At 52.7% G+C, this 26,981-nt stretch overlaps 3 protein-coding genes across 60 annotated transcripts in view; 2 read left to right on the plus strand and 1 right to left on the minus strand.

Annotated features, from left to right (window-relative positions):
- Positions 1-1,899, minus strand: part of ACP2 (acid phosphatase 2, lysosomal) — a 7,122-nt gene extending 5,223 nt beyond the window's left edge. For both annotated transcript variants that reach the window (XM_040259174.1, XM_040259173.1), the window contains exons 1-3: positions 1,728-1,899; positions 1,071-1,166; positions 666-752 (exon numbers count right to left, since the gene is read on the minus strand). In XM_040259174.1, coding sequence (XP_040115108.1) covers positions 666-752; positions 1,071-1,166; positions 1,728-1,841 — 297 coding nt within the window. In that variant the 5' untranslated portion in view covers positions 1,842-1,899. The remainder of the gene's footprint in view (positions 1-665; positions 753-1,070; positions 1,167-1,727) is intronic.
- A 54-nt stretch (positions 1,900-1,953) lies between these two features.
- NR1H3 (nuclear receptor subfamily 1 group H member 3) lies at positions 1,954-14,905 on the plus strand. 8 transcript variants are annotated; one of them, XM_040259161.1, is made up of 10 exons: positions 1,954-2,152; positions 8,657-8,736; positions 9,246-9,434; positions 9,921-10,187; positions 10,571-10,779; positions 10,884-11,063; positions 11,247-11,346; positions 13,988-14,101; positions 14,319-14,413; positions 14,605-14,905. In XM_040259161.1, the coding sequence occupies exons 2-10, from the start codon at positions 8,694-8,696 to the stop codon at positions 14,749-14,751; spliced, it is 1,344 nt and encodes a 447-aa protein (XP_040115095.1). In that variant the 5' UTR covers positions 1,954-2,152; positions 8,657-8,693; the 3' UTR covers positions 14,752-14,905. The 8 variants fall into 8 exon arrangements, with proteins under 8 accessions (XP_040115095.1, XP_040115098.1, XP_040115097.1 ...); XM_040259159.1 differs by lacking the exon at positions 1,954-2,152 and adding an exon at positions 7,491-7,578; XM_040259158.1 differs by lacking the exon at positions 1,954-2,152 and adding an exon at positions 7,690-7,891 and having other exon boundaries at positions 14,605-14,901.
- Positions 14,906-16,125: 1,220 nt separating this feature from the next.
- Positions 16,126-26,981, plus strand: part of MADD (MAP kinase activating death domain) — a 39,723-nt gene continuing 28,867 nt past the window's right edge. For 15 of the 50 annotated variants that reach the window (XM_040259179.1, XM_040259184.1, XM_040259189.1 and 12 more), the window contains exons 1-8: positions 16,131-16,243; positions 20,098-20,257; positions 20,865-21,461; positions 21,862-22,165; positions 22,890-23,021; positions 23,554-23,667; positions 24,812-24,892; positions 26,503-26,681. In XM_040259179.1, coding sequence (XP_040115113.1) covers positions 20,196-20,257; positions 20,865-21,461; positions 21,862-22,165; positions 22,890-23,021; positions 23,554-23,667; positions 24,812-24,892; positions 26,503-26,681 — 1,469 coding nt within the window. In that variant the 5' untranslated portion in view covers positions 16,131-16,243; positions 20,098-20,195. Of the gene's footprint in view, positions 16,244-16,552; positions 16,650-17,141; positions 17,596-20,097; positions 20,258-20,864; positions 21,462-21,861; positions 22,166-22,889; positions 23,022-23,553; positions 23,668-24,811; positions 24,893-26,502; positions 26,682-26,981 lie in introns of those variants that run through there. The other 35 variants (XM_040259215.1, XM_040259216.1, XM_040259217.1 and 32 more) reach the window with 7 other exon arrangements.

Raw genomic sequence — 26,981 nt, forward strand, 5'->3', positions numbered from 1 at the left:
CACACACACACACACACACACACACACACACACACACACACACACACACACACACACACACACACACACACACACACACACACACACACACACACACACACACACACACACACACACACACACACACACACACACACACACACACACACACACACACACACACACACACACACACACACAGCTTAATAACTGGCTTAGAGAGCAGGAGAGGAAATAAGATGAGGAACAGAGATAAGTGCTTGTGAAAAGGAAGGAAGAAGTGAGAAAGGGCAAGATCTGGATAGGGCCGGCCCTCAAGGAAACAGCAACAACCTGAGAGATGCAGATTGGATCTGGCTGATGCACTGTTACACCCAGTGCCAGCACAGTGCCTGGCCCGTAACAGTACTTGGATGGAAAGCCTGAGTTACTTCACAGAGTCGGAAACTACTCTGCACGGCCCTTAGGTCTGGGCTTGGATATTTGAACAGTTTGGCTTCTTCCCAAGCCAAGCAGGGGCAACTCAGCCTCCAGAGTTTTGCTCCAGACAGCCCGTGGACGTCTCGTCCTGCAGGTGTAACCAGAGATGCACGGAGGCAGGCCACAGTGCCCGGGTCACCGGTAGTCTCCCCGAGGGCAGCGGGTGAGAACAGCCGGTCCCTTCCCTCTCGAGTCCCCAGCCTTACCTCCTGCCGGTGGTAAGAGGCGTTGAGGAAGCCACGGAAGCGCTGTCGCAGAGCCCGGCCCAGCTCCCAGTGCTGCAGCATGCCCTCCTGTGGGCAAAGCCGAGGGTTAAGAGGCCCGGGAGGAGAGGGACGGCTCATGAGGACAATGGGGGCTAGCCCCGGCTGCTTTCCACCTTGCAGTTGGAAGCAGATGGGTTAATCTGATCCCACAAGTCGTTTATTAAGGGGTTGATTGTGCGTGCATTGTGAGTGCCCATTTTAATCTGGGCACAGATGAAAGTGAGCTGAAGAAATGTGGCCAAAGTCAGCACCCACATGGGGAAAAGCAGTCTGGTGAGTTCTGCAGCCTGCTCTAGAGGTCACCAGTTCTAGAGCTCATCCTGAGCGAGCTGGCTCCTGACCCACCTTGGTTAGCTGACCAAAGCCCTGGGGCCATTTGTCTTCCTGATGGGGGTCCTTGGGATATGTCTTCACTGGAGAGCGGTCTCCATGTCGGTACAGCTGAGGAAAGAAAGTGGTTAGCCCAGAGGTCAGAGGGTCCTCTTGGTGTGGACACAGAGCCAACCTCTGCCCCATGTTGAGAGCCTTAACTCTACCCACTGCGAAAAACCCCAAACTAGAAGTCACTAACTTCTTGCCGCCTCCAGAGACTCTTAACTTGGTTAAGCAATGCCGCTGGAGGCCTTGGGAAAACCGAAAGTACAGGAGGGAAAGGGAAAGCAATGAAAGCAATACAGGTGTGTTGTGGGGGAGGGGACTGGAAAAAATCACCAAAGGCTGCCTTGGAAGCGAGTCTCTTAGAAATCATTGAACTACATCCCACTCCCAAGGCAGACTCACCGATCTATCCTCTAATACAGAGCTCCGTTCACCCTGCCCCCAACCCTAAATACCCCAGGGCTTCACAAAAACTGCGAACCCTTGCCCCCAACCCCGCAAGCCAGTCGTCTCCCCACTCCTCCAGACCCTCCTAGACCCCAGCAAAGCCCCGCCCTTCCCTCCACCAGCAGCCCGGTGCCCTCCTAGCACTGGCCAGCCCTTGGCGACCCCATTTCTCATTACCAAGGTAACGAAACGCAGAGTCCGGGCCTGGGTGGGTGACATCACCATCAGGTTCACACCAAGAATGAGCTGCATAAGAGCCGCCCGGCTCCAGGCAAACCGCCTGCCCGCCATCACCGCTGTAGTCTATGCAGCACAGAGGGTGGAACCCTCTGGGTGACACTTGCAGCAGCCACCCGGACGCACCCTTAAGAACACACGCCGGAAGTGCGCTTGCCGCCATCTTGGTAAAGGCGCGGGGCAGGGATGGTGGGAGGAGGAATCCCGGAGGGAATTCCTGTAGGAGGTTCGTGATCCTGCCGTGGAGGAGGAGCGTGGGAATGTAGCGCGACCTCGCCCTGCAGAAAGGGTTTGAAGACCTCGTCTTGGTAAAGAGACCCCTGAGTGTGGATTTTGCCTCTGCTCGTGGAGACACCCTTACCAAGGTGGCTCTTGTATTCGGCTGGACCGTGGCCGGGAAAGCGAGCGCCCCCTCGGGTCGGGGGGTGCCGGCAGGCTTGACCTAGAGCCAGAGCCCGTGCCGAATTGAGGCGAGGGGTGGCCCAGGGCGCCTGTCTCCACACGCCTTACTTCGGGTGGAATTTGAGCCTTGGCCCGGGCTCTTATTCCCTGAAAGAAGGCTTGTTCGGGGTGTAGGGCACAGGGTGTACCAGCCCTTTGGACTTCCTGTGTGCCTGAGGTTGGTCCCAGTCTAGCCTACTGCTCATTTCCTGAGCAGAGCTTAAGGTGCTCTCTCACTTCCCCTTCCAGTGCTTTTCCCTCTCCTCCCACCCGTCCACTTCCAAGTTTTAGATGATTAGAATCAAGATGCCGTGCCTCTTCTCAAAGGGGTTGGGTTGCACAGGATGTTCAGGCTGCAAAACCAAAGCAGTGAATCCTCAGGGGAGACATTTCAGACCAGTGGGGAGATATTATAGGGGTAAGGGAAAAGAGGATATCGTACAGTAGGAGTAGATGGGCTTTCCACAGAATCAGACAGAGGCCTGCTGGGCACTCATTGCTAGGATAAGGTGAAGCCAGTCTGGCTTCAGATCTTTGTGACTCTGAACTTGGGGAGGGACTCACTGCCCCAGGAAGTCAGGTCAAAGGCCATTGAGATGCTTTGATTCAGTCTGCCCCCGAGTAGCCAATTACCTCAGATCATTGGAGAAATAAAACCTGATTAGAACATGTGGAAAAAAGCAGAGTCATTATTTTGCCCCAGGACTCCAGATTGAATTATTTACATATATTTCAGGATCTAAACTTTGCTTCCAAAATTGTTATGGAGGAGTGAATAGAAATTGAGAGCTGAAGGCTGGGTAGTCAAAAAGTTCTTAGCCTTATTTAGTCACAAGCCCCTTTATGAATTAGATGAAAATTTAGTCTCTTCTCCAGAAAAATGTCCACACACAAATAGAATTTTGTACACAATCCCAAGAAGTTCATGAAGACCATTAATAAGCTTCATAAATCAGCATCTCTGAATCCTTGATGTAACCTAGTCCCCTTTTCTTCATAGATAAGAAAACAAATCCTAAGAGAGGAAGTGACTTGTCCAAGGTCACACAATTTAGGAGACTGGATTAAAACTCAGGTTTTCTGATTTCTAGTCAAATTTCCTTATAATGGGCTATTTCTCACAGGCTACTCAAACTGCATTGTTTAACTATATTCAGTGGCCTCCAGATATTTTCAATAAAGAGATTTCTAGCAAAGGAAACCTTTTCACGGGGATGGGGTTGGACGGGACATGGTTAATTGGCAAAATTCTGCATATTAATGGGAGTTGTTGAATATTTCATTTTAATATGCCCCTTACTCTCCTTGCAAAGTAGCCAGACTGTTGTGATATCAGAGTGTAAATCTCAGGCTTACTAAATTTTGGCACGTAGAACAAAAATCCCTTAAATTCATCTTTTGCTTTTCTTCCCACTTGCTCAAATATTTCTGTTTTCTTTGTGCCTGCAAATATCCGATGTAGGAAGTATTGATGGAGAAGATATTATTTCAGTTTTGATGGTGAGGAATAAACCCAGGAAGGGTAAGGATTGCATCACAGTGCATGTTAGAGCCGAGAGCGGAGCCCTGACTTCTGGACCCCCAGCTTCCGCATGTTTTCCACCAGATGGTTCTGTGGTTCCCACATCTTGATTCTTAGCTACAGCTGCAAAAAGAATAGATGTGTAGATGGATACATGGGCCTCAGTCCAGTTCAGTTCAGTCGCTCAGTCGTGTCTGACTCTTTGGGGCCCCATGATTCACAGCCCGCCAGGCCTCCCTGTCCGTGACCAACTCCCGGAGTCCCCTCAGACTCAAGTGCATCGAGTCGGTGATGCCATCCAGCCATCTCATCCTCTGTCATCCCCTTCCTACCTCAGGCCAAATAAATCAGCATCTCTGAAAAGGAGGCCAGGTTTGGGAACCACTGCTCTACTCTTTGTTGGCAGAAGTGAACCTAAATCCGTGTGAGGTCATTGTTTTTCCCAGTTGGGAAGGTAGTTTTGTGTAATGGAGTGAGGTGGAAACTTCTTGTTTGAGTTTGAGCTTTTGAGTCAGCTACACTTGTGTTCAAATCTGAGATTTCCTCCCCCGCTAGTAACTACCTCTTGGGGTTTTATATATAAGGAGAAATAAAATAATACCTGCAAAGATAAATGTATGTCATAGGACCTAATAAATGTTGCTTTTCTTTTTTTCCTTTCTGCCGTCTGTATCATCTCTGAACTCACGGACCTGGAATTCCTGGGTTCTTCCCTGTCCTGTGATTGGGAGGTTGAGAAGTTACTTGGTTGGCCTGAAAGATGACCCCACCCACCCACCCACCTCCCACTCCCCACACTTTGCAGCCTTCCAGAATCATGAGGGAGGCAGCAGGAGGCACTTGCCCCCCTCCTCCTCCGTAAGCCAAGTGTACCCTGTGGCCTGCTTCAGGGGAGCGCTTTGAGGGCAGTTATGTAGTGGTGCATGTGACCACGGCTGGGGCTGGGGGATGCGCCTGTCTTGGCTTCAGATTCCCTCTGGAGGTTGTGGGGAGCGGGAAGATCTTAAATGGAGCTCCCAGGCAGGATGCCTCCTCTCGGGATGGAGGAAGCACACAGGAAAGCCCCCACGGGACGGGGAGGCCTTACACCCGATACCTCCTGGAGACTGGTAGGTGGGTTTGGGGGTCTGGCAAAGTGAGAGGTGATTCCCGCTGCAGATGACTGACTGCTGGCCCAGTCCTTAGTCTCCAGGACCCCTGTGGAAAGACCACCAACAGGTTTTGGTCTTTGCCCATTTTGCTCTCCCCTCACGGGGAGGCTCCTGAACCCCTGTAACCTGAAGGAGTAACTCAGGCAGTCATGCTTCTTCCTCCTCTGAGACAAGGCTGAGGCTGACTCCCTGACGTGGGAGAGATGGCGCCCTAAGCTGCTTGTTCAGCAGCCGGCTCTGGCCCGGGTCAGAGGGTGACAGAGGTGGCTGGCGTGTGGTCGTTGGTCCTGGCCTGTGGGGGAGACGAGGGTGTGAGGAGAGGAGCTGAGGATCTGGAGTGAACGAGGGTCTTCTCCCGACTCCCAGAAGAAAGGTCATCAGACCCCAGACCAGAGTGCCTGGGTGTCTCAGTGGCGCCAACCCTTCCTGGCCGCTGGAGGAGAAGGGAGCCGGGAGAGGGTGTGCGAGCTTGAGACGGAACCGTTTCAGTTGCCCAAGAGCCAGAGTCCCTGGTTTTTTACCTTCTCAGGACAGCTGGGGCCTTGTGCTCATGACTCAGAGATGCCCAGCCTGGGGTGCCGGCCTTGTGAGGGAATGACCTCGTGATGAGAGGGAACAAGAGCAAAAGCTGGAGGCAGAACTTCGAGATGGGGGGCGTCAGAGGGGCTTTTCTGAAATGTGAAAATGAATACATGGGCAGATTTTGCAACACCGCCCAGCCTGCTGTCTTCTCAAGTTTTGCTCCCCAGCCTCCACCCGTTCCCCCTGCCCCACCCTGAGCTTCCTCCCGTCTCACCAAGCTCTTTGCTGTTTCTGCTCGCCCAGTCCCTCTCCCACCCAGTTCCCCCCACCCCGTGTCCACTCTTGCCCTGCTCCCTCTCCTCTTCCCTGGTGCCCTGGTCATCTCCGTGTCTGGCCCTCTGGCTGCCCGCCCTGGCCTCCTGTCCTTCTCTGCTTTAATGCGGGACCCATGGGAACTGGAGTTCACAGCAAAACAGGAAGAGCCTGTGAGCAGGAAACTGGGAGTCGGAGGGGGGGGCAACCAGCAGTAACCTCAGCCCCTTGCTTCCCACATCTGCACTGAAGCATCCCCAGGGGCCCCTGCCTCTCCCACTGCAGTCCCCACCCCACCCCCAACCTTCACCCATCTCGGCACTTAGCTGGTCCAGCAGACCTGAGAGGCACCGAGATGAGCATCCTGGACTCTGACGCAGGAGAAAGAGGACGACGGGACTCAAGTGAGGACATCTGGATTCCAATCCCAGCTCGGCCGCTGACTGTGTGTGGTCTTGGGAAAGGCTCTGACCTGAGCTCAGTGTTCTCCAGAGTTACTGTACCCTCCCTCCCTCCTGGGATGGCTCCAAGGACCAGAAGAGATAGTGAGGGGGTTGTATAGGAATAAGCACTGGAAGGTTAGTAGTGTTCAGAGTCAAGGTGATGGGAAGACCCATTGCAGAAGGAATTGGGAGGCTGATTGCTGCTGCCATCTCTAGTACTCTTACTGGGCGCGATACATCTGATACATTGTTTAATTGCCACGACAACCTTCTGTGGTAAAAGCCATTATTATTATCCCTGTTATAAAGATAGGGAAACAGAGGTTCAGAGACATTAAGTAACTTAGTTAATCAAGTGCTATGTGCTGTGCTTAGTTGCTCAGTCGTGTCTGACTCTGCGACCCCATGGACTATAGCTTGCCAGACCCCTCTGCCCATGGGATTCTCCAGGCAAGAATACTGGAGTGGGCTGCCATGCCCTCCTCCAGGGGATCTTCCCCGCCCAGGGATCAAACCCAGGTATCCTGCATCACAGGCGGATTCTTTACAGCCTGAGCCAGCAGGGAAGCCCACTTAATCAAGATCACACAGCAAAAAAGAGGCAGAGGCAAGGCCCAAATTTGAATCCAAAACCTGAGCTCAGAGCCTGTGCACTGAAGCAATGCTGTGGAGATGAAACTGACTCGAGATAACAAGTATAGGATAGAAGAGGATCAAACTGTTTTCCTTGTTTACTTATTCATTCAACAAACGGGACCACAGTACCTACTCTTGTTTCTACTCTATGTCAGGTTCTGTTACAGGGGAGGTAAAATCAATAAAATGAGGTGTCCACCTTCAGGGTAGACCTCGGTGTTCCAGGCAGCAGGGTTCCAGGAAGGCAGGGCTATGGTCTCAGGAGAAGCAGGACAGGGCCTGCCTTCACTTGTGATGGAACCCTTCCTATACACATGCTCTCAGGTCCTCCGGGCTGGTACCCAGAGCTACAGCCTCCCATCCCAGACCGTCCAGTGCTGAAGCGACTTCTTTCCACCCCCGCCTCCCCCCAGCCTCTTCCCCTCTCGGAGGCCCCCCACCCCCACCCCCCGCAGGGCACCCACAGTCAGAAACTCCCTGGAAGCCCTAGCAACCTGCCCGTCTCCACCCCTGCAGTTCTCGCAGCTTGGCCCCGGCCTGCAGATGGTGGGAAGAGCTGCTCGGCCCCTTCCCGAGGCAGGGAAGGCGGAGGGAGACTGGGAAACCAGGCTGGGGCTCGGTGTCGCAATCCGGGCCGGGCCGGGACCTTTGCTCTGCGAGATGTCTCCGGAGGGGAGGGGACGACTCTGGAGGCTGCGGGGAGTGGAGTGGTGGTGGTGCCTGGGAGGCAGCGGTTTGTGTAAGAGCCGCTCCGAGCCGCCGGGGTGAGGAGAGGAAGGGGAGAGCCGCGGGCCGCTTTGCGGGGACATGCGGCCGTCGGGCTCGGGGGGCAGGGGCCGCGGTGGCGCCGGGCCGAGGGGGCGGCCGGCCGGCAGGGGCGGAGTCAGCGCCGGGGGCGGGGGCGAGGAGGCCCGGGCTCCAGTCGGTTGGCCCCGGGCTCCCGGCCCCTGTCTCGCTCAGTTCGGGCGCCCCGGCCGCCGCCGAGGCCTGCGGACCCGGGAACTGCAGCATCCTGCTCTCCCAGCAAGGGGGCTCCAGAGACTGCCCCGGCCGGGAAGTCTGGCGGCCCGGGCACCGGTGGGTCTGCGCCTCAGCTCTGCCCTCGGGCTCTGCGTCTGCGTGTCCGGGAGTGGGGGCGGGGGTGCGGGGTGTCCCGGGGCTTTAGAAAGGGGGTCTCTGGGGAGCAGCGAGGGAGGATGGTGATGAAAGCGCAGCGCTCGCTCTAAGCCCCAGAATAACTTGTCGCGATCGGGGGAGGAGGTCTTCTAGGTGAACTTGGGTGACTCCCGGAGGGGAGAATTTTGTCCCGGGAAGTGGCAGGAGGGAGGTTTGTCTTAACTAGTGGTGTTTATCGCGGGGTGGAGGGAGTTTGGATCCCAGAACTTGTCCCGGGTCCGGCCCAACGCCGGCGGTCCCCAGTGCAGGAGTAAGGGGAGGGGGTTCTGACAGAAGCGGGGCGGGGTGGGGGTTGGGGGTCAAACGTTCCCTGACAGCCTGGAGCGGGGCCGGGGAGAAGAGGTGGCAGGGTAGCCAAGACATCAGAGTTGTCGACGGTCGGAGAGACCAGAGTTGGGACTCTACCTCGGCTCTACCGCTGCCTAACTGCGTGGCCATAGGCAATTTTCTTCGTGTCTTGTAACTCCTTTCCTCATGTGTAAACTGAATTTAAGAGTAGCCCTGATGTCACAGGGATGTGGTGAGGAAGGCATGGAAAGGCTTGGCACAGGTGCTAACACATACATGGCAGGTAAGCATAAGCTGATATGTGAGGATAGATAAAGGCAGAATCAGGAGGGGAAGGGACCCAGTTTGGGAAGAGTGTAACCTGGATCCTTCCTGCAGGACAGTCCCTTGGTAATGTCCAGGACTCCGGGAAGAGATGTCTTTGTGGCTGGAGGCTCCTGTGCCTGATGTATCTCCTGGTAAGCGTGTTCACTCCAGCCCTCTCCCCTGAGCCTAGCCCCGGCTCCTCTCCTCCCGCGGGAATCAGCCTCCTACATGACCTGCCTTCTGCCCTCCCTTGGAGAGCAGTTCAGAGCTGCTGTGGGTGTTGCTGACCTCCTTCTGCCCGGGTTACCTCTGCCCTGGTTCTCGTGCCTAGCCCTTGCAGATAACCTGCCATCCTTCTCAATCCGGGCTTGCTGCTGGGGAGGCTTGGCATGTCCAGGGCTTACCCAGCTTGGCTTTCAAGAGTCCTGTCTGATCTCTGAGATGGATGGACGTCAGCCCCACCCAAAGGATAGAGGTTAACATCCTCATTTAAGGTATTGAGGTGCAGGGGACTACAAGTGGCTCACCCTAGAGCCCACAACAATCCCAGGGTCCCAGAGCCAGAGCCAACGTTTTGCTGCCCTCTGTGGGTGGAGATAGACTTGCAGTTTCCCAGGAGAATGCGGGGGACCTGAGACCCTGTCTGTCTTTCGGGGTTCAGACTCTGCAGTGGAGCTGTGGGAACCAGATGCACAAGATGCAAGCAGCCAGCCCTTGGGAAGCAGCAAGTGCATCCTCAGGGAGGAATCCAGCACACCGCAGTCTGCTGGGGGCACTTCGAGGGTGGGGCTGGAGGCGCCAGAGCCCGCGGCCCTGCTCTCTGGTGTGGAGGCCCCTCCAGAGTCCACAGGTGAGGAGCTGCCAGATTTGGAGGAGGGGGCTCCCTGGATCTGGGATCAGGGCTCTTTACCTTACGAGATCGGGGTTAAGTCCAAAGGCTTTGGCGTCAACTAGACGTAAGCGATCTGAGTGTAAATCTTGCATCTGTCTTAGGCTCTTCACTCCAGTATTCTTGCCTGGAAAATCCCATGGATGGAGGACCCTGGTGGGCTACAGTCCATGGGGTTGCAAAGAGTCGGACACTAGGCTCTTCTGAGCCTCAGTAAAATGAAAATAATAAGAGCACCCATCTTGTAGGTTGTTGTAAGGATCAGCGCCTGTAAGGGCTCAGACAGCACCTAGGACAGCTTGGCGTATGAGAGCTCTTTCTTAGAATAGAGAGACTAGTCTTGGTATAATGAAGTGAATGAAGGTCACTGAGTGCTCAGGCCAGTGGCCAGCTGGGCACTAAGCCTTCTCCCCGAAGAAGAACATGAAGGCTCTTCTCTGCATCCAGAGCTTCGTCCACAAAAGCGGAAAAAGGGGCCCGCCCCCAAAATGCTGGGGAACGAGCTGTGCAGCGTGTGTGGGGACAAGGCCTCCGGCTTCCACTACAACGTGCTGAGCTGCGAGGGCTGCAAGGGGTTCTTCCGCCGCAGTGTCATCAAAGGGGCACACTACGTCTGCCACAGCGGGGGCCACTGCCCCATGGACACCTACATGCGCCGCAAGTGCCAGGAGTGCCGCCTTCGCAAGTGCCGCCAGGCGGGCATGCGGGAGGAGTGTGAGTGTCTGGACACTGGAGCTGGGAGCGGTCAGGCTGATGGGGAAGAGGGGACATGTGGCTGCCAGGGTCTGGGGGCAGACAGGCAGCTGAGTCTGCAGGCCTTCCTAAGAGTGGATTAAAGTCTCTTCTTTAGGGACTTCCCTTATGGTCCAGTGGTTAGGACTCTGAGCTTCCACTGCAGGGGGCTCTGACCATCCCTGGTCTGGCAACTAAGATCCCATATGCCACATAGCATGTGTTTTTGTTTTTTTTTTTTGTATCTTCTTTGTCTGTAACCAACGCTCTCTGCTTTTCTGGAGCCTCAAACTATTCCTGTGCCCCATCCCTGCTTCCTGTCTCCCCACTTCTCCCCTCCTCACCCTGTCCTGCTCTCTCCTCAGGTGTTTTATCAGAAGAACAGATCCGTCTGAAGAAACTGAAGCGGCAAGAGGAGGAACAGGCTCAGGCCACATCTGCACCCCCGAGGGCTTCCTCACCTCCCCAAGTCCTGCCCCAGCTCAGCCCGGAGCAGCTGGGCATGATTGAGAAGCTGGTGGCTGCCCAGCAGCTGTGTAACAGGCGCTCCTTCTCAGACCAGCTTCGAGTCACGGTACCTGAGAGCCCTGGGGACGAGACGGCTGTGCCCAGAGCCCCAGGTGCTTCTTGACATCCGACTCAGGGCGCTGTTTCCTTCCTCCTTGCCTTTCTGGGCAGCCTTGGCCAATGGCACCAGATCCCCAGAGCCGGGAGGCCCGTCAGCAGCGCTTTGCTCACTTCACCGAGCTGGCCATCGTCTCTGTGCAGGAGATCGTGGATTTTGCCAAACAGCTGCCAGGCTTCCTGCAGCTCAGCCGGGAGGACCAGATCGCCCTGCTGAAGACGTCTGCGATTGAGGTGGCTGGCGGGCATGGGGGTGAAGGGAGGACCTGAACAGGATGTCTGTGGGAGGAGCCTCCAGCCAGACCCCTGGAAAGCCATGTCCTCCTCCCTACCCCCCCGGCCCGGGAAGTAGAGATGAGGGGCTGCCCTTTCCTCGAAGGTGCCCCAGGTCGAGACCAGCCTGATCACTGTGTGCAGGTGATGCTCCTGGAGACCTCTCGGAGGTACAACCCTGGAAGTGAGAGTATCACCTTCCTCAAGGATTTCAGTTATAACCGGGAAGACTTTGCCAAAGCAGGTGAGGACTGAACTCACACACGGGCTGGGCTGGATGGACAGATGCATTTTGTCCCATCATGCAGGGGGTCCATAGCGACTACAGAGCTGCAGGCCCAGGGTTTGGGCAGCTGCAAAGGGAAGGACCCACCTGTTTTTCCAAGACAGAAAGTTGAAATCCTGATAGTTTTCCCTTAACTGCCCCACATAGATTCCTGGTCTCTGTTGCATTAGGCCAGTAGTTCTCAGACTGTGCTCCCAGGAACCTGAGGCAGGGTTTCCACAGTGTCACCTTAGAGCAGACATGTCCTTCACCCTAACTTTAGCCAAACAAGAAGCTCCATTTAAATCTGCATTATATGTTGTGCTTTTGAATAATATTTTGCTTGAAGAAAAGATTTGCTTGAAGAAAAGCTAGGAAAAATACTTGAAAACCTCACTGAGCCCTTTTGTAGTCAATCACGAAAAACCTTTCACAGACGTGCTCTTTAAGGATCATGCGGACTGATTTCCTCCTTTTCAATTGTGCTTTCTGAGGAGCCGTGGCATTGGCATTAAAACACAGCAGACATGCCCAGATGGGGCAGTTTTAGGATAAGAGGGAACATTTCTGTCCCCATCCTATAGCTGGAGGACTTTCTCCAAAAATTAGTCACAGTGCTGTTCTCTATCTGATACTTGCTTGCAGACTAAGCAGTGTTGGTTTCCTCATATTCAGTTGCTGGTGCCGTTTGTGCTGTGGGAGAAGGGTTGGAAGGTAGAGGGTGTTTTGGAGGGACAGGACTGAGGCTGAACAGGAGACTGAGTGGTTTCACACCTGAGTCAGTGGGTCTGTAAAATAGGGCTGATGCTGACTCCATTCTCAGGTTTGGAGGATCCTGGTTTCCAGGGCAGAGTTCAGAAAGGTTTCTGGTGACTCAGGCCAGCTCTTGTCTGATCACAGGCCACCCAGTGAGCTTTCTAGGTAGGCCTCCCTTCACCACAGGGCATGGGAGGGCTGTGTGGGCACCTCTAGCCTTCTATAGTGCCCAGTGTGCTGCTTGAACGTAGAGACACCTAATAGGAGTGATATAATGACTTTTTCCTGCTTTAGAAGCCCAGCCCTGCCCCCTTTCTCTACCCAACCACGGCCTTCTCCTTCATAACACTCTCCCTTCTGAACCCTTGTCTGTTCTCATGTCTGCGTGTGTCTTTAGGCACTTACGGACTTGGGCCATCTGAATCTGCATCTATTTATAGATTCATTTATATAAGCGGTTTTCATGCCGTAGTGTTTGTCTTTCATTTCTCATGTTTTCAGTGAGGGGAGGAGGACAGCGGTGCTCTTTGGGTAGGTCTCCCTCCCCCTCCACCTCCACTGCCATATGCTGCATGTGTGAGTGACGAGTGACGTGAGCCGACCACACTGGGGGTGCTCACTCAGTGAGCAGCAGTGGGCCCTCACGGGAGATAAAACTCTAAAACTGGCTCGTCCTCCCAGGGGGCTGTTCCGCGCCACTCAAGGCTGGACACCTCACCAAGAAGTGCTTTCTAAACAGAGCTTGTCCATAAGTGGATCAAGACACAGTTGATAAACATCGGGGTGAAAGCACAGGAAGTGACTAATCGAGAAGCCTGGAATGGAAAAGTTAGCAGACGGTTGCTAAAAGACATCCGAGAAAACCTAGGGATGGGGTAGGGTGGAGAGAGTTTGACTGTGTTTGGGAGAAACATTCATTAGAACGCTATCCTTTAGAACAAGTCATGACTTACTGAACTTCAGTCTTCTCAGTAAGAAGACTGGTTCTATTTTTTTTTTTTAATTTATTCAACAAACACTTATATGGCAGTTATTATATGTGCCACTCATTATTCTAAGGACCCATTACGAGGTAGGTACTATTATTATTTCCATCCTAGAGATGGGAAAACCAAAGCCCAAAGAGCTTAAATAACTTAACCAAGGTTACACAGCCTAGGAAGTGGTAGATCCGGGACTCAAACCCAGGGAGTCCAACAACAGAGTCCACACCCTCAGCACACTGCTGTCTCCCCTGTGCTGTGGAAAATGAAATGAACTGCTACTATTCAAAGTAAGGCTAGTTGTCAGTGAAGAAGTCTTTTTGTAAACAAACATAGAGTTGCCTCTATTTCTAGTAATATGGGGCCCTGAAGAGTTCTAAGAAGAATTCTAACAGAATTATTATTGTGATTATTTAATTCAGAATGTCCTATATGCTGGGTGCAGTGCAAAGGGGTCTGTATGCTTTACCATTTAACCATCACAACAATTCTATAAGTTCAGATATGATTCCCACCTCACAGAAGAGGCTTAGAGAGGCTAAGCAGCTTATCCAAGGTTACACAGCAGAGCCTGGGGACTTCTGAGTTTCCTGGTAGCTTCCCAAATTGAGCCATGCTGCCAATGTCTCATGGGACTCACCTGGTGGCTTAGTGGTAAAGAATCCGCTTGCCAGTGCAGGAGACCCAGCTTCAATCCTGGCGTCAGGAAGATTCCCTGGAGAAGGAAATGGCAGCCCTTTCCAATATTTGTGCCAGGGAAATCCCATGGACAGAGGAGCCTGATGAGCTACAGTCTCTGTGGTTGCAAGAGTCAGACATGACTTAGGGATTGAACATCAAAGCCCATGCCACAGTCCCCAGCCTCTCTTCTTCCTCCCCAGGGCTGCAGGTGGAGTTCATCAACCCCATCTTTGAGTTCTCGAGAGCCATGAACGAGCTGCAGCTAAATGATGCTGAGTTTGCCTTGCTCATTGCTATCAGCATCTTCTCTGCAGGTGCGGAGGAGGGGCAACAGGGAAAACCAGCGAGAGACAAATCAGAGAGGGCTGCAGGCGCCGTGGGGCAACGATCGTGGGGGTGGAGGCCCTTGCTGTGTTCCTGTGGGATGGGAGAGGTTGGGTGCGGCAGGTCCCTATTTCTGGGGCTGTGATTTGGGGTATGGAAATGAGACCCTGGCCAGACCTGCCACTCAACTCTGTTGGTGACCTGTAGACCGGCCCAACGTGCAGGACCAGCTCCAGGTAGAGAGGCTGCAACACACATATGTGGAGGCCCTGCATGCCTACGTCTCCATCCACCACCCCCATGTGAGTCTCCCCACTGGCCCTCCTCCCTCCTCTCCACAGCTCGTCCCCAGCACACCTGCTCTCCCTTCTAGAACCCCTCCCTGACTGCATCGAGCACAGCCACTTCTCTGCCTCTCTCGCAACTCCCCTTCCCCTGGCCCCTCTTGCCCGGGGAGAGACAAAAGGCCCTACTTGTCCCTCTCCTTTCCTAGGACCGACTGATGTTCCCAAGGATGCTGATGAAACTGGTGAGCCTCCGGACACTGAGCAGTGTCCACTCAGAGCAAGTGTTTGCCCTGCGCCTGCAGGATAAGAAGCTTCCCCCGCTGCTCTCTGAGATCTGGGACGTGCACGAATGACAGTTCCTCCTTCGTGTCTTCTGTTTTCCTGGGCTGGATGACTGAGGCTGGGTGGCTGCCTCCTAGAGGTGGAGCCAGATGAAGGACAAACATTCCTGAGGGCTGGGCAGAGGAGATCCTCACGTGGCATTAAAGGAGAGTCAAAGGGTTGGGAGTTTTGTGGCTGCTGGGTAGTCGGGATATCCACACTGCGCTCCACGTGAACACTGTATGAACCCTGTCAAATGGATGAACCTGGGGGCCCCTTTGCACAAGGCTCTCCAGGCGCTGCCCAACTGCTTCTACCACTTCCTGTTTTCCCCCACAGGGCCCCCAGAGAAATTCTCCACTGTCCCTCCGCGGCTTGGCCGTAAATGCCTCCGGGCTGCCACACTGAGAGGTCTGGCACTGTTTCTATCAGTTCCGTTCAGTTCAGTCGTTCAGTCGTGTCTGACTCTTTGCGACCCCACAACTGCAGCACGCCAGGCCTCCCTGTCCATCCCCAACTCCCGGAGTTTACTCAAACTCATGTCCATTGAGTCGGTGATGCCATCCAACCATCTCATCCTCTATCGTCCCCTTCTCCTCCCGCCTTCAATTGTTCCCAGCATCAGGGTCTTTTCAAATGAGTCGGCTCTTCGCATCAGGTGGCCAAAGTATTGGAGTTTGAGCTTCAGCATCAGTCCTTCCAATGAATATTCAGGACTGATTTCCTTTAGGATGTTTGTGTAGGAAGACCAAAGTGAATTTAGAAGGAGAGAAACCGATTTCTGGATTGGGGGGTGGGAGTGGGGGCCCGCCCACCGGAGGCGGGAAGCTAGTGTGTCCTTGAGGGTCCGCTTCCAGACTCAAGAGGAGGGAGGCAGGTCACAAAGTGACAGCCTTGGCAGTGAGAGGGGACCTCCCTTTACCAGTCCCATTGCGCCGTAAGGAGACAGTGAGGTGCTGAGGCTGGGAGGCCTGCTTCCCCTTCAGGGATCGCGCGTCGTCCTTCTCTGGGGGAGGGGTGTTGGATTTCTTTTTCAGAACCAACGCCTCAGTCGCGCACCTGTATTCGCGCGTGCAGGTCCAATGCCTCGGCTTTCCTGAAAATCAAAGGACAACAATTCCTTCCTCTTGGTGCCGCAGGCCCTGTGGGACCGGAAAAAAAAAAAAAAAAAAAAAAAGTCCTCTGAAGCCAAGAGGAGGCTGCCGCGTCCCGGGTTGAGCCTCTCAGAAGGGCTGGACTGCATTTCCCAGCGGGCCCCGCGGCGCCGCCCACGCCCCCTTCCTTGGAGCGCACCGGGCGTAGGTGATAACGCGGCCGCGCCTTCCGGCCTCAAGCCGCCCGCCCCCCCCCCCCCCCCCCCGCCGTCCCGAGTTGGTAGGCTCCGCCGCCGCGGCCGGCCGCTTCCCTGCACGGGCGGCTGGGCGCTTCCAAACTGCAAGAGGCGGGGGGGAGGAAAGTGAAGTGAAGGGGACGGCGAGACAGTCTGAGAGCAGCTTATTTTGAGAAGTCGCTTCCAGAGTGAACGTACCATCATCAAATGGGCTGTATTACCGTGTCGAACTGAAATGTTTGCGCAACGCACACCCACAGCGTTCCCGTGGGTCCTCCCCTTGGCACGTACGCGCTCCATCGCGCTCCCACTCCCTCACGCCTAGGTGTGTGCGTAAACGCCCTTCTCCCGAGACCGGCTCCGCCCTTCGGCGCTCGGCTTGGTGCAGCCCCGTCCCCCCCCACCCCCGGGGGTGAATGGTACGGCCCCCGGCGCCCCTCAGCCTCCCCTGCCTTCACCTAGTCGGAGTGGTGCGCGGCCCCCTGGTGCAGACGCGGAACTGGCTTGCGCTCCGAGCGGCGCCCGGGTCGGGGAGCCACTGACGCCCGGCTTGCCCGGGGACGTCCAGCCGAGCCCGGCCGGTCCCCCTAGGCCCGGGAGGTAGGAAGGTCTGGACCACTGGGGGCCCTAGGAAGGTGTTGGGAATTGGGTTCCCCGGGGGTAAACGGATCCTGAGAGGGAACAGGAGCTCCAGGGGGAAGGAGTCTCTAAGGAGGCCCCAAAGGCGTGTGAGAGGGTATGGGGGTCTCAAGAGGCAGAGCAGGGGCCGGTAAGGAATGGGGGCGGTGGGGCTGGAGGTGGGGGCGTCCGGGATGCTGAGGGGGTTCGGGCTTCGAGCCTGGGAGCAGCTCGCGGCTGCAGGGCTGGGTTCCTACGGGGCGGGATGGCGGCCTTGGTTCCGGGGCGGGGACGGGGGGAGAACTGTCCAGCAGGTGAGGGGGCGGCCAGAGCTGTCCAGCCCGGGGGCCCGAGCCGTGCTAAGCACATGGCGAGCGTGTGTGTGTGTGTGTTTCTGTGCGCGTGTGTATATGTGTGTGCGCGCACGCGCGCGGCTTATCTTTGGTTAGGTTTTGAAGAAGAACATTTGGTTCTTTAAAAAAAAATTATTATTTTTAATTCGGTGTTTCAAAATTGGCTTGCTGGTGAGTGGAGACGCCGTTGTTCAATCTTTCCTGCAACAGCTTCCCTGCTCGTCCTCGTGCACCTCTAAATTCGTCCTCCTGTTCCTGTCCTCCCCTCTTCCCCATCCCTGCCTAGCGCCTGCCTCCTAGCTCCCATTCTTCCCCAAGCTGGACCAGTCTGTGCTGATGCGCTTGCAAGGTCACTGCCTGGGGAGGAGGGGGAGGGGAGAGAGCCTCCTGTCGTTGCTCACGTCAGCGAAGATGTCATATCGCTCTCTTGTTCCTGTGGTTTTACTGTTAACATCCTGCCCCAAACGGGGGACACATCCAAGGAGCTGGTCCGTGTGACCATTTGTAAGCTGAAAAGACAGATAATTTAAAGGTCTGTGGATGCAGTGGATGGTAACTGTGTAGAACTTCAGCAGGTAGGTTTGCGTTTGGAGCTTGATGCCTTTGGAATATAGGGGCTAATGATGGGTTCTACATTTTGTAAATGTGGTTGAGGCTAAAGGCCGAGTGGGTGGATGTGAAGACAGAGTGTTGAGTTATAGGTCATGTTAGAGGATGTAGAATCTTTGTGAGGAGGGGAGAAGGGAGAGAATAGTTAGGAAAGCCTTGGTTATCTCTGCAATCTGAATAACTGAAGGCAGTGGCCGTTGATGAGATATGAGCCGAGGCTAAAAATCCATCCTATCGCTAGTGGCCAGAATGGTCACGACGTCTCTGGGTCCTTGTGGCTTTGGAGGGAGATGAACACTGTAGAGCACGATAATTATTTCAGTTTTATCAAGTGATTCTCAGTTCAGAGGGGGCTGGGATCCCACCAAGAATAGGGGTCTGATGCCTAGTATATCAGTAGAAGATGCTCCAGGTGAGATCTTCGAGATTTTTTGGTTGTAAAGGGCTCCTGATTTTCAGAGTAAACATAGATTATTTCAAGGCTCAGCCTTGAGCTCTGGTCCTGCAAATTCTGTTTTATTTTAAGGTGCTTTGGCTATCACTAGGCATTTTCCACGTGATTCTTTTTTTTTTTTTTTTTTGGAGCAGACATTTTTATTGAAGTGTGGTTGAAAGTACACTGTTATGTTAGCTTCAGATGTACAACAGTGATCTGACATTTAAATACATCATAAAATGACCACCACAAACACATAGTTGTTTAGACATTGAGTTATGCTTTTACCCGTCTTCCCATTTCATTTCTGTGTCTCCCTCCCCTTCTCATTCTGCTTGGGAGGAGCTCTGTTAACAGTGCCCTACATTCTACAGTATGCTCATGCTTCCATAGCAGTGGAGAGACCCAGAGGGCTCTTGCAGTGCTAGTGATGCCTAGAAATGAGTATACGGCATGCTTGGGAACTTGGTTTTGGTTGTATAGAATGGAGATAATCTCTTAACAAAATCCAGAAATAGGACCACATGCAAACTAAAGGCACACGAGGGAGAAGATAACCTGATAATCAGTAGATGCTGTCAGTGGAAGAGGTGTCTCTAGATTCAAGGAGAATGAATTGTTATGGGCACTGGGCAGCTCCGGGGTAGCAGCTGCTAGCACTGTGCGGTCACCAAGCCGGGGAGGGTTGGCAGCTCTGCTATAAATAGTGCTGGGGCCAGAGTTGCTATGGAGACAAAACCGAATCCTATTACCTGCAGGCCCTCTATGGGGAGCAAGGGAAAGGAGGGAGAAGTATTTTGAGGATTTGAGAGGTGCTGTAAATAGTTTTTAAAAATTGTTAAGTAGGAGAGGAAAACGATGTAACTTCTCATCTGGATCAGGTAGAGCCTTAAGCCTACAGGGAGTGTTTGCGTTGTACCTGCAGCAGCAAGGAAGAGAGTGGTGTGTAAGAGTGTGTGTAGCGCAGTGGGTTCTGTGTGTGCAGTGGACAAGGTCCTAGTGTGGCCACGTGTAGAGCACAGAGCTGCAATGCTGGAAGCACTGAAAGGCGCCTTGGCGTGGAGTGAAACATTTTATTTAGGGACGTATATGGAAATGGACCAGGAAATAAGTTGCAGTTAAGACATGGAGTGAGTGCGTGCTCAGTCGCTCAGTCATGTCTGACTCTGTGACCCCAAGGACAGTAGCCCACCAGGCTCCTCTGTTCATGGGATTCTCCAGGGAAGACATGGAAGCTTTTCCTAATTTTTGGACTGTGGTTTAGAAATTTCCCTGAGCACCTCTCCCTCTCCTCACAGAAATCCTGTTGTTTCTGCCTTTAGATTCTTTATCTCTAAGATCCAGAAGGACAGGGCCTCATCCGAGTGTATTGTATTACTGATTCAAATCCTGGAACCACAGTAGAGGCGGAAGCCTATGATTCAGCACCAAGGGCAGAGCTAGTATCTGTAGCCACTCGGCCCCTTTCTTGCTTAAAGAGGGAAGAAAAATGGTATGGAGGCAGCAGCCGGTGCAGAGAGTCCTCGTTTGAGATCACATGGGGTAGAGTAGCCATCTGTTGTTGTTGTCTGAGTGCAATTAAGTATAGTCTATAGGGTAGTTTCACATCAAGCTGAATGCAGAATGTTGGAACAGAATCCACCTAGAGCTAGGAGTGCAGATTAGTTCTGATTAGAGAGTCTGGTTTGATCCTGATGCACCCTGAAGCAGTCCTGAAAGTGGCTTAATTTTTGTTATTATGATAATTGAGTCGGGATTGGACTGACCAGGCCTGTTTTTCAGAAACAGCCCCAGGAGTGAGGCTGGAAACGACCTGGTTCGTAGGGATGGGGAGATGAGCCATTATTTATCCTACTTCTTGACATGTGACTCTGTGAGCTCATAAGCCCGGACAGAGCTCTACACTGGGAAAAGTGTCACGTTCTCCTATCTTTAGTATTAAATGGAAGATCTTCTGACCTGGGTTGACGTGGAGAGGGATGAGTCCCTTAGGTGAAGCAGTGGATCTTATCAGTGCTTTTTTTCCTATTAGACTTGGCTTTTCGGATAACATCAGAATTCGTCCTGTGAACCTTGACTCCATGCCTGGTGCCTTGAAGTTTCTCTGAGATGAACTGATGAATTGGAGCCATGGTGCAAAAGCGGAAGTCCTGTCCTCGGTTACTTGACTACCTGGTGATCGTAGGGGCCAGGTAACCAGGAAGTGACTGATTTTGTCTAGCCATCTGGGGCAGCCACAAAATCTGTAAGGAATCCCCTTCCCTGCTTCCACGTTGCTTTGCACATCTCCTTCTTCTGTTATTTGACCCTGAGGGGAACTTTGCTGCCAGTTAGAAAAACAGAACAGGCGGATCAAGGCTACTGGCCTGGAGGAAGAGAAAGAGCAAACCTCTGCTCCTAAATAGCATCTTTGTGATTTTGAGCAAATATACTGTTATCTACTTCAGCTTCCTTATTTTGTAAAAAAGGAAAAGTACGTTGTGCTCCTTTTCTGTCTGCCTGTGCTCTTTGGGGAATTCATTAGCTAATACACCTTGAAAGATGCTAGTCATCTTACGGTGTTGGCGATAATCTTACTGTCGCCATTTGCCTTTCATTTCAGGATAGGCATCTTCATGGCAGCACAGACCTCAACGTGGCATGCTTTCCCAGGTCCTGCAGCTAGGTTACTTTATCCAAAAGAGCATTTATTTCTCCACTGTGGCTAAATTATTATTATTATTTTTTCTTTACTGTGGTTAAAACCCGAAAGAGCGTGCCATCGCTTCAGGCTGCTGACCTTATCTGTATGTCCTCCAGGCACCCGAGCAGTGACAGTGTGGCCCAGACTCCGGAACTGCTCCGGCGGTACCCGCTAGAGGACCACGCGGAGTTTCCCCTGCCCCCGGATGTCGTGTTCTTCTGCCAGCCAGAGGGCTGCCTGAGCGTGCGGCAGCGGCGCATGACCCTGCGGGACGACACCTCTTTTGTCTTCACCCTCACCGACAAGGACACTGGCGTCACCCGTTATGGCATCTGCGTCAACTTCTACCGCTCCTTCCAAAAGCGCGTGCCTAAGGAAAAAGGGGAGGCCGGGCCAGGGTCCCGGGGGAAGGAAGGGCCCCGAGCCCCCTGCGTCTCCGAGGAGGTGGGCCCTAAGACCTCGGAGAGCGGCCCGTCCCTGCAGCCGCCCAGTGCCGACTCCACCCCAGACGTGAGCCAGTCTCCGCGGGCCAGACGCCGGGCCAAGGCGGGGACCCGGTCCCGCAACAGCACGCTGACGTCCCTGTGCGTGCTCAGCCACTATCCCTTCTTCTCCACCTTCCGCGAGTGTCTGTACACCCTCAAGCGTCTGGTGGACTGCTGCAGCGAGCGCCTGCTGGGCAAGAAACTGGGCCTCCCTCGAGGCATACAGAGGTATGGTTCACTGCTGCTGCTCCGAACAGGGGAGGTGTCTGGAGTTGAGGTGTAGTTGGCTGGTGAGGGCCGTAGGGATTTCCCTCTAAAGCCTGAGGTCCCTCAGACCTCCTTAAACGCTTAATGTTAATCCATGGAAGTGAAAGACTGCTGCAGAGTTAGACCTCCTTCCATGATCGTGCTTGAAGTGATGCTGAGGAGTTGGGTGTTTCAGGATGGGCCAGACATGAAGTCCTTGCTGTGTGTACGTTCTTGTACTTGTCCTCACCCTTGTGTGCCCCCTGTGGTCCTGGCTGAGCCCATAGAGAAGTCTTCTCCAGTTGCCGTCGTCAGACGCTCTGTGGCTGCGCGGGGCTGCTGGGAGGTGGCCGCTCCCGCTGCTTACGCGTCTGCTCCTCAGGGACACCATGTGGCGCATCTTCACTGGATCGTTGTTAGTGGAGGAGAAGTCGAGCGCCCTGCTGCACGACCTCCGGGAGATTGAGGCCTGGATCTACCGCTTGCTGCGCTCCCCAGTACCCGTCTCGGGGCAGAAGCGAGTGGACATCGAGGTCCTGCCCCAGGAGCTCCAGCAGGCTCTGACCTTTGCTCTCCCAGACCCCTCTCGATTCACCCTAGTGGACTTCCCGCTGCACCTTCCCCTGGAGCTTCTGGGTGTGGACGCCTGTCTGCAGGTGCTCACCTGCATCCTGTTAGAGCACAAGGTGAGAGGGCAGCATTCTAGGCCGTTCTAGGGGAAGGGCTTCGAAGTGTGGCAGAGGCTAGACCATCAAAGATGAGGATTAGGGACCACATCTTTTTCATCACTTTTCTCTAAGAGATAACGTGATCTGAGGTATACAGTAGGTTCTCGGTGGGGGTCGAATTACGGTACCAGCATCACGTGGGTTAGGGGGCCCAGTGGTACAGAATCTGCCTGCCAGTGAAGGAGCCATGGATGCGATCACTGGGTCGGGAAGATCCCCTGGAGGAGGAGATGGCAGCTCACTGCAGTATTCTGGCCTGGGAAATCCCATGGACAGAGGAGCCTTGGCGGGCTACAGTCCATAGGGTCGCAATGAGTCTGACATGATTGAGCAACTGAGCATCATGTGGGATATATTCAGAGAGCTTGGCACTCAGCAGAATTATCCTCAACTGTACCAGCCTAATTCTCTGGAAATCTCAGTAATTCTGTACTGATGAGTGACCCTGGGATTTGGGGAATAAGAACTAAGAAGGTAAAGGAATGACTCAAGGGAGGATTTGGGCAGTGCTTACACTGGTAGGTGACAGGCAGGGCAGGGTGTAGGGCAGTGATAAGTGTGGAAACTAAGGTCCCAGGGCCCTGGCCTTGGTGAAAAGAAATTAAATTGTAGTGTCAGAGGCTCTTTTCCCTTCAGCCTCACTGATTCTGTCGAGCAACCCCTCTGGTACGGTTTGCGGCAGGTCGTGCTCCAGTCTCGAGACTACAACGCACTCTCCATGTCCGTGATGGCCTTTGTGGCGATGCTATACCCCTTGGAGTATATGTTTCCTGTTATCCCACTGCTGCCCACCTGCATGGCATCGGCAGAGCAGGTGAGTCTCAAGGCGCCTTCTGGCTTTGCCACCTCTCTTCTGACACTGCCCAGGTGAAGGCTCCATGCCCAAAGAAGTTGTAAATCAGTCCTGGTCCTGAATTCCTTGTCATAACTTACTTGTCCACAAAATCTGAACTAATCTGGTGGGAAAACCTAGGCTATTTAGGCTTTTTTTTAAAAAAAAAAAAACTTCTTTTTTTGTATTGGGATATAGCTGATTAACAGTGTTATGATAATTTCAGGTGAACAGCGAAGGGACTCAGCCATACATATACATGGATCCACTATTTATAGTTTTTACTTATCACAATTAATGTCAGGGATTATATGCTACTGGCTACCTCACTGCAGGTAGTACATAATATGTATAATATATACTATTACTTCTCTAAAATCTGAAGCATTCTGAACTTTGGAACACATCTGCCTTCAAGGAGGGATTGTGGACCTGTGTTTTCCTCCCTTGGAAAAATCTTGACCTGATAAGTGATCACAGTAGATTTTGGTTTTGTTCCTTGTCTTTTGCACAGCTGCTATTGGCTCCAACACCATACATCATCGGGGTCCCTGCCAGCTTCTTCCTCTACAAACTGGACTTCAAAATGCCTGATGACGTGTGGCTGGTAGATCTGGACAGCAACAGGGTGAGGCCCTTGTCTCTTCTGTGGGGCCTAGAATGGGAGTGTGTTCTGTTTTTCTAGATTACTGCCAGGATGGTCCTAAATTTGTGGGTGATTGCTACCGTGAAACTCACTGAAACAACTTTTCTTTAAAAAATGCTGCTTTTACTTTATTGTCTTAATAAGCTCTTGGTTAGGACCCAGAGAATTATAAGATTTAGTTTTTCTGGAGTTAAGTGTTTCCCCGCATCTTCCAAGGGCAGCAGAACAGTTACAGTTGCAGAATTATTACCTATGGCGTAGGTCATCCACTGGTTTTCTGGGAGTGCAGTTTCTACTAAGAAACTGCATTTCAGTGCAGATTTTTAAAAAGTATATTATTAGCATTCTGTGATGTGAATACATTCAAGCTTCGGTAGGTAGCCGTTATACGTGTTTGCCATAAAACTTCAGGGAGTAAAAAGTACAAAGAACGAAACAAAAACCATGATCCTGGTACTGCCCTGGTGGTCCAGTGGCTAAGAGCCCATGCTCCCTATGCAGGGGGCCCAGGTTCGATCCCTGGTCGGGGAACTAGAACTAAGAGTTTGCGTGCTGCAACTAAAAGATCCTGCATGTTGCAACTGAAGAACGCATATGCCATCACGAAGCTGGAAGATCCCCAGTGCCCCAGCTAAGACCTGGCACAACCCCATGAGCCTGTTGGCCAGGGAGGGTCACCAAGAACATTTAGGTATTCTGTTTCCTTTCAGGTGTGTATATCTGTCATATACATGCATATATATGTGTATCTATATACATGCATATATAATGTGTGTGTTTGCACGTATATAATAGTATTGTATATATATAAGGAGCTTCCCTGGTAGCTCAGATGGTAAAGAATCCGCCTGCCAAGCCGGAGATGCAGGTTTGATCCCTGGGTCAGGAAGATCCCCTGGAGAAGGAAATGGCAACCCACTCCAGTATTCTTGCTTGAAAAATCCCATGGACGGAGGAACCTGGCAGGCTTCAGTCCATGGGGTCGCAAAAGAGTCAGACACAGCTTTGTGACCAAAAACAACAACATTGTGTATCTAATTTCCTGTTCTTGTTCCTTCCCCTTACGTGAGAGAAACTCTGGAGCAACTAATTCTGAGGTCGCACCTTTGCTCTTTCTCTGGTGCAGGTGATTGCCCCCACCAACGCGGAAGTGCTGCCTGTCCTGCCCGAACCAGAATCGTTAGAGTTGAAGAAGCATTTGAAGCAGGTGGGTGAAGAGGGGAGCAAATGAGTAGATCTCCTTAGCCGTGGGTGGGCTCCAGAAAAGCGGGGTATCTCATTTCGGGGTGGTGGGGTGAATCTCAGAAGAAGAGCCATTTAGATTCCTTTCCATCCACTGTGTGCACCCCTCCCACCACCCTCTAGTGCATAAAACCACCCTTCACGTTCTGCTGTTTGTCACAGCTGCCCTTCTTAACGGCCTCGGAATATTCTCTTATCTCCTAAGGAGGGAGTCAGCAGTTTGGACGGTCTGGCTCCTTTCATGTTTTCTTCTTGAATTGATCTCTGGTCCCTACAGAATCATTTCTTCAGAAATTCCTTCCTTTGAGTAAACCCCGTAAACGCATCTTCATTGATTGATTTTCTTCTTCCTCTGCATGCTGAACACAGTACCTGAAGGTAAACCGTGATGAGACCCTGGCCCCCTGCCCTGCTCCATGTCTTGTGTAGGACCACCAGTAGATAGCTCTGTGTTTCTTTTTAGGAACTCTTCACTTGGAGAGTCTTCAGAAATCTCTCTCTCTGTTGTCTCAGTTACTTAGCAATACCTCTAGGTGAAATCTGTTTGGATTTACGTGAGTTATTTTGTGTCATCCCTCTTGCTTTCTCTCACTTGGCTCCATCACTACTGATACAATATGATATCTTGTTAGAGCTGAGTCTGGTGAGGATAGCAAGTTCAGAAGATCCTCTAGCTGTCTTCCTTTGCTGTGTTTTCATTCTCGATGATTGCTTTAGTATGACTAATGAGATGGAGAAGTACAGTCAGAATTGTGCTTTACATGTTCATAGGAGCTAAGATCTCTGGGCTCACAGACCCTGTATTCTGACCCCTGTCACTCAAAGCGAGGTCCCTGGACCAGCGGCATTTACTAATCCTGGACTTGTTAAACGTGCAGAATCACCTCTGACACACTGAATCAGAATCCGCATGCAGTCACATCCCCAGGTGATTTCCTGTGCTCGATGACATTGAAGAGACACTGCTGGGACTGCCCTGGTGGCCCGGTGGTTAAGAACCTGTCTGCCAGTGCAGGGGACATGGGTTCGGTCCCGGGTTGGGGAAGATTCCACACGCAGCTTCTGAAGCCCGTGTGCCCTGGAGCCCACACTGTAACTGGAGAAGCCCCAGCAGTGAGAAGCCTCCTCAGCACAACTAGAGAGAGCCTGCATGCAGCGACCAAGACCCAGTGCAGCCCCTCAAGTAAACTAATTGAAAAAAAAACAAACACTGCTGGTTTAAACCAGTGGTTTTCAAACTGGCCCATGGAGCCCTTGAGGGTTGATTAAGATCAGGACCACTGAGCATGCTTCAGAGAAGCTTTACTTTCATAGGTTTCAACTGTTGATGTTCCCACCTAGATCTCAATTGAAAAACAAGATTTCATAACTAAAACAAATTTGAAAACTATCACCTTGGACCTCAGGTGTGTTCAAGTGGCCTTGATCAGATTGGCTTAAGCTGAAGATTGCATAATTCAGATTGTTTTCTAAAGGTTAAAGTCTCCAGATTCTTGTTTCAGAGAGGAAGGCTCTTTCCTAGGAATTGACGTTGGCTGGCCCCCAGGACTCAGGGGACTTCTTCTTATTCCGCAGGCCCTCGCCAGCATGAGTCTCAACACCCAACCCATCCTCAATCTGGAGAAATTCCATGAGGGCCAGGAGATCCCCCTTCTCCTGGGAAGGCCTTCTAATGACCTGCAGTCCACACCTTCCACCGAGTTCAACCCGCTCATATACGGCAATGATGTGGATTCGGTGGATGTCGCAACCAGGTACAGGCAAGCCAACCAGACAGTCACAAGCTCTTAAATTGGGCCCTCCTCACTCAGTGAACTCAGGGCGAATTACTTCCATGAGCCCAGAGATTATTTATTTATAAAATGTGTATAAAACCTAGTTATATTTGCCACCTTAGTAAAAGCAGAGGAAATGGTTCATCATATTCTCAGGCCTTTTAGGCCTCGGGTGCAGATGGGGGTTGATGATTCTTTAAGACACCTTTCCCCTGGCTGTTGGAAGCTTGTAAAATGATGACCTCGGGAGGTGGTCTGAGGCCTCAGATCGTAGGGACC

This window comes from Oryx dammah, unplaced genomic scaffold, assembly GCF_014754425.2.
Source record: "Oryx dammah isolate SB20612 unplaced genomic scaffold, SCBI_Odam_1.1 HiC_scaffold_17, whole genome shotgun sequence".
NCBI classification, from domain to species: Eukaryota; Metazoa; Chordata; class Mammalia; order Artiodactyla; family Bovidae; genus Oryx; species Oryx dammah.

Coding starts and splice junctions, on each gene's coding strand:
- NR1H3 (XM_040259161.1), top strand. CDS start 8,694: ATGTCTTTGTGGCTGGAGGCTCCTGTGCCTGATGTATCTCCTG. Junction 11,064..11,246: donor TGAAGACGTCTGCGATTGAG/GTGGCTGGCGGG, acceptor CACTGTGTGCAG/GTGATGCTCCTGGAGACCTC. Junction 14,414..14,604: donor TCTCCATCCACCACCCCCAT/GTGAGTCTCCCC, acceptor CTCCTTTCCTAG/GACCGACTGATGTTCCCAAG.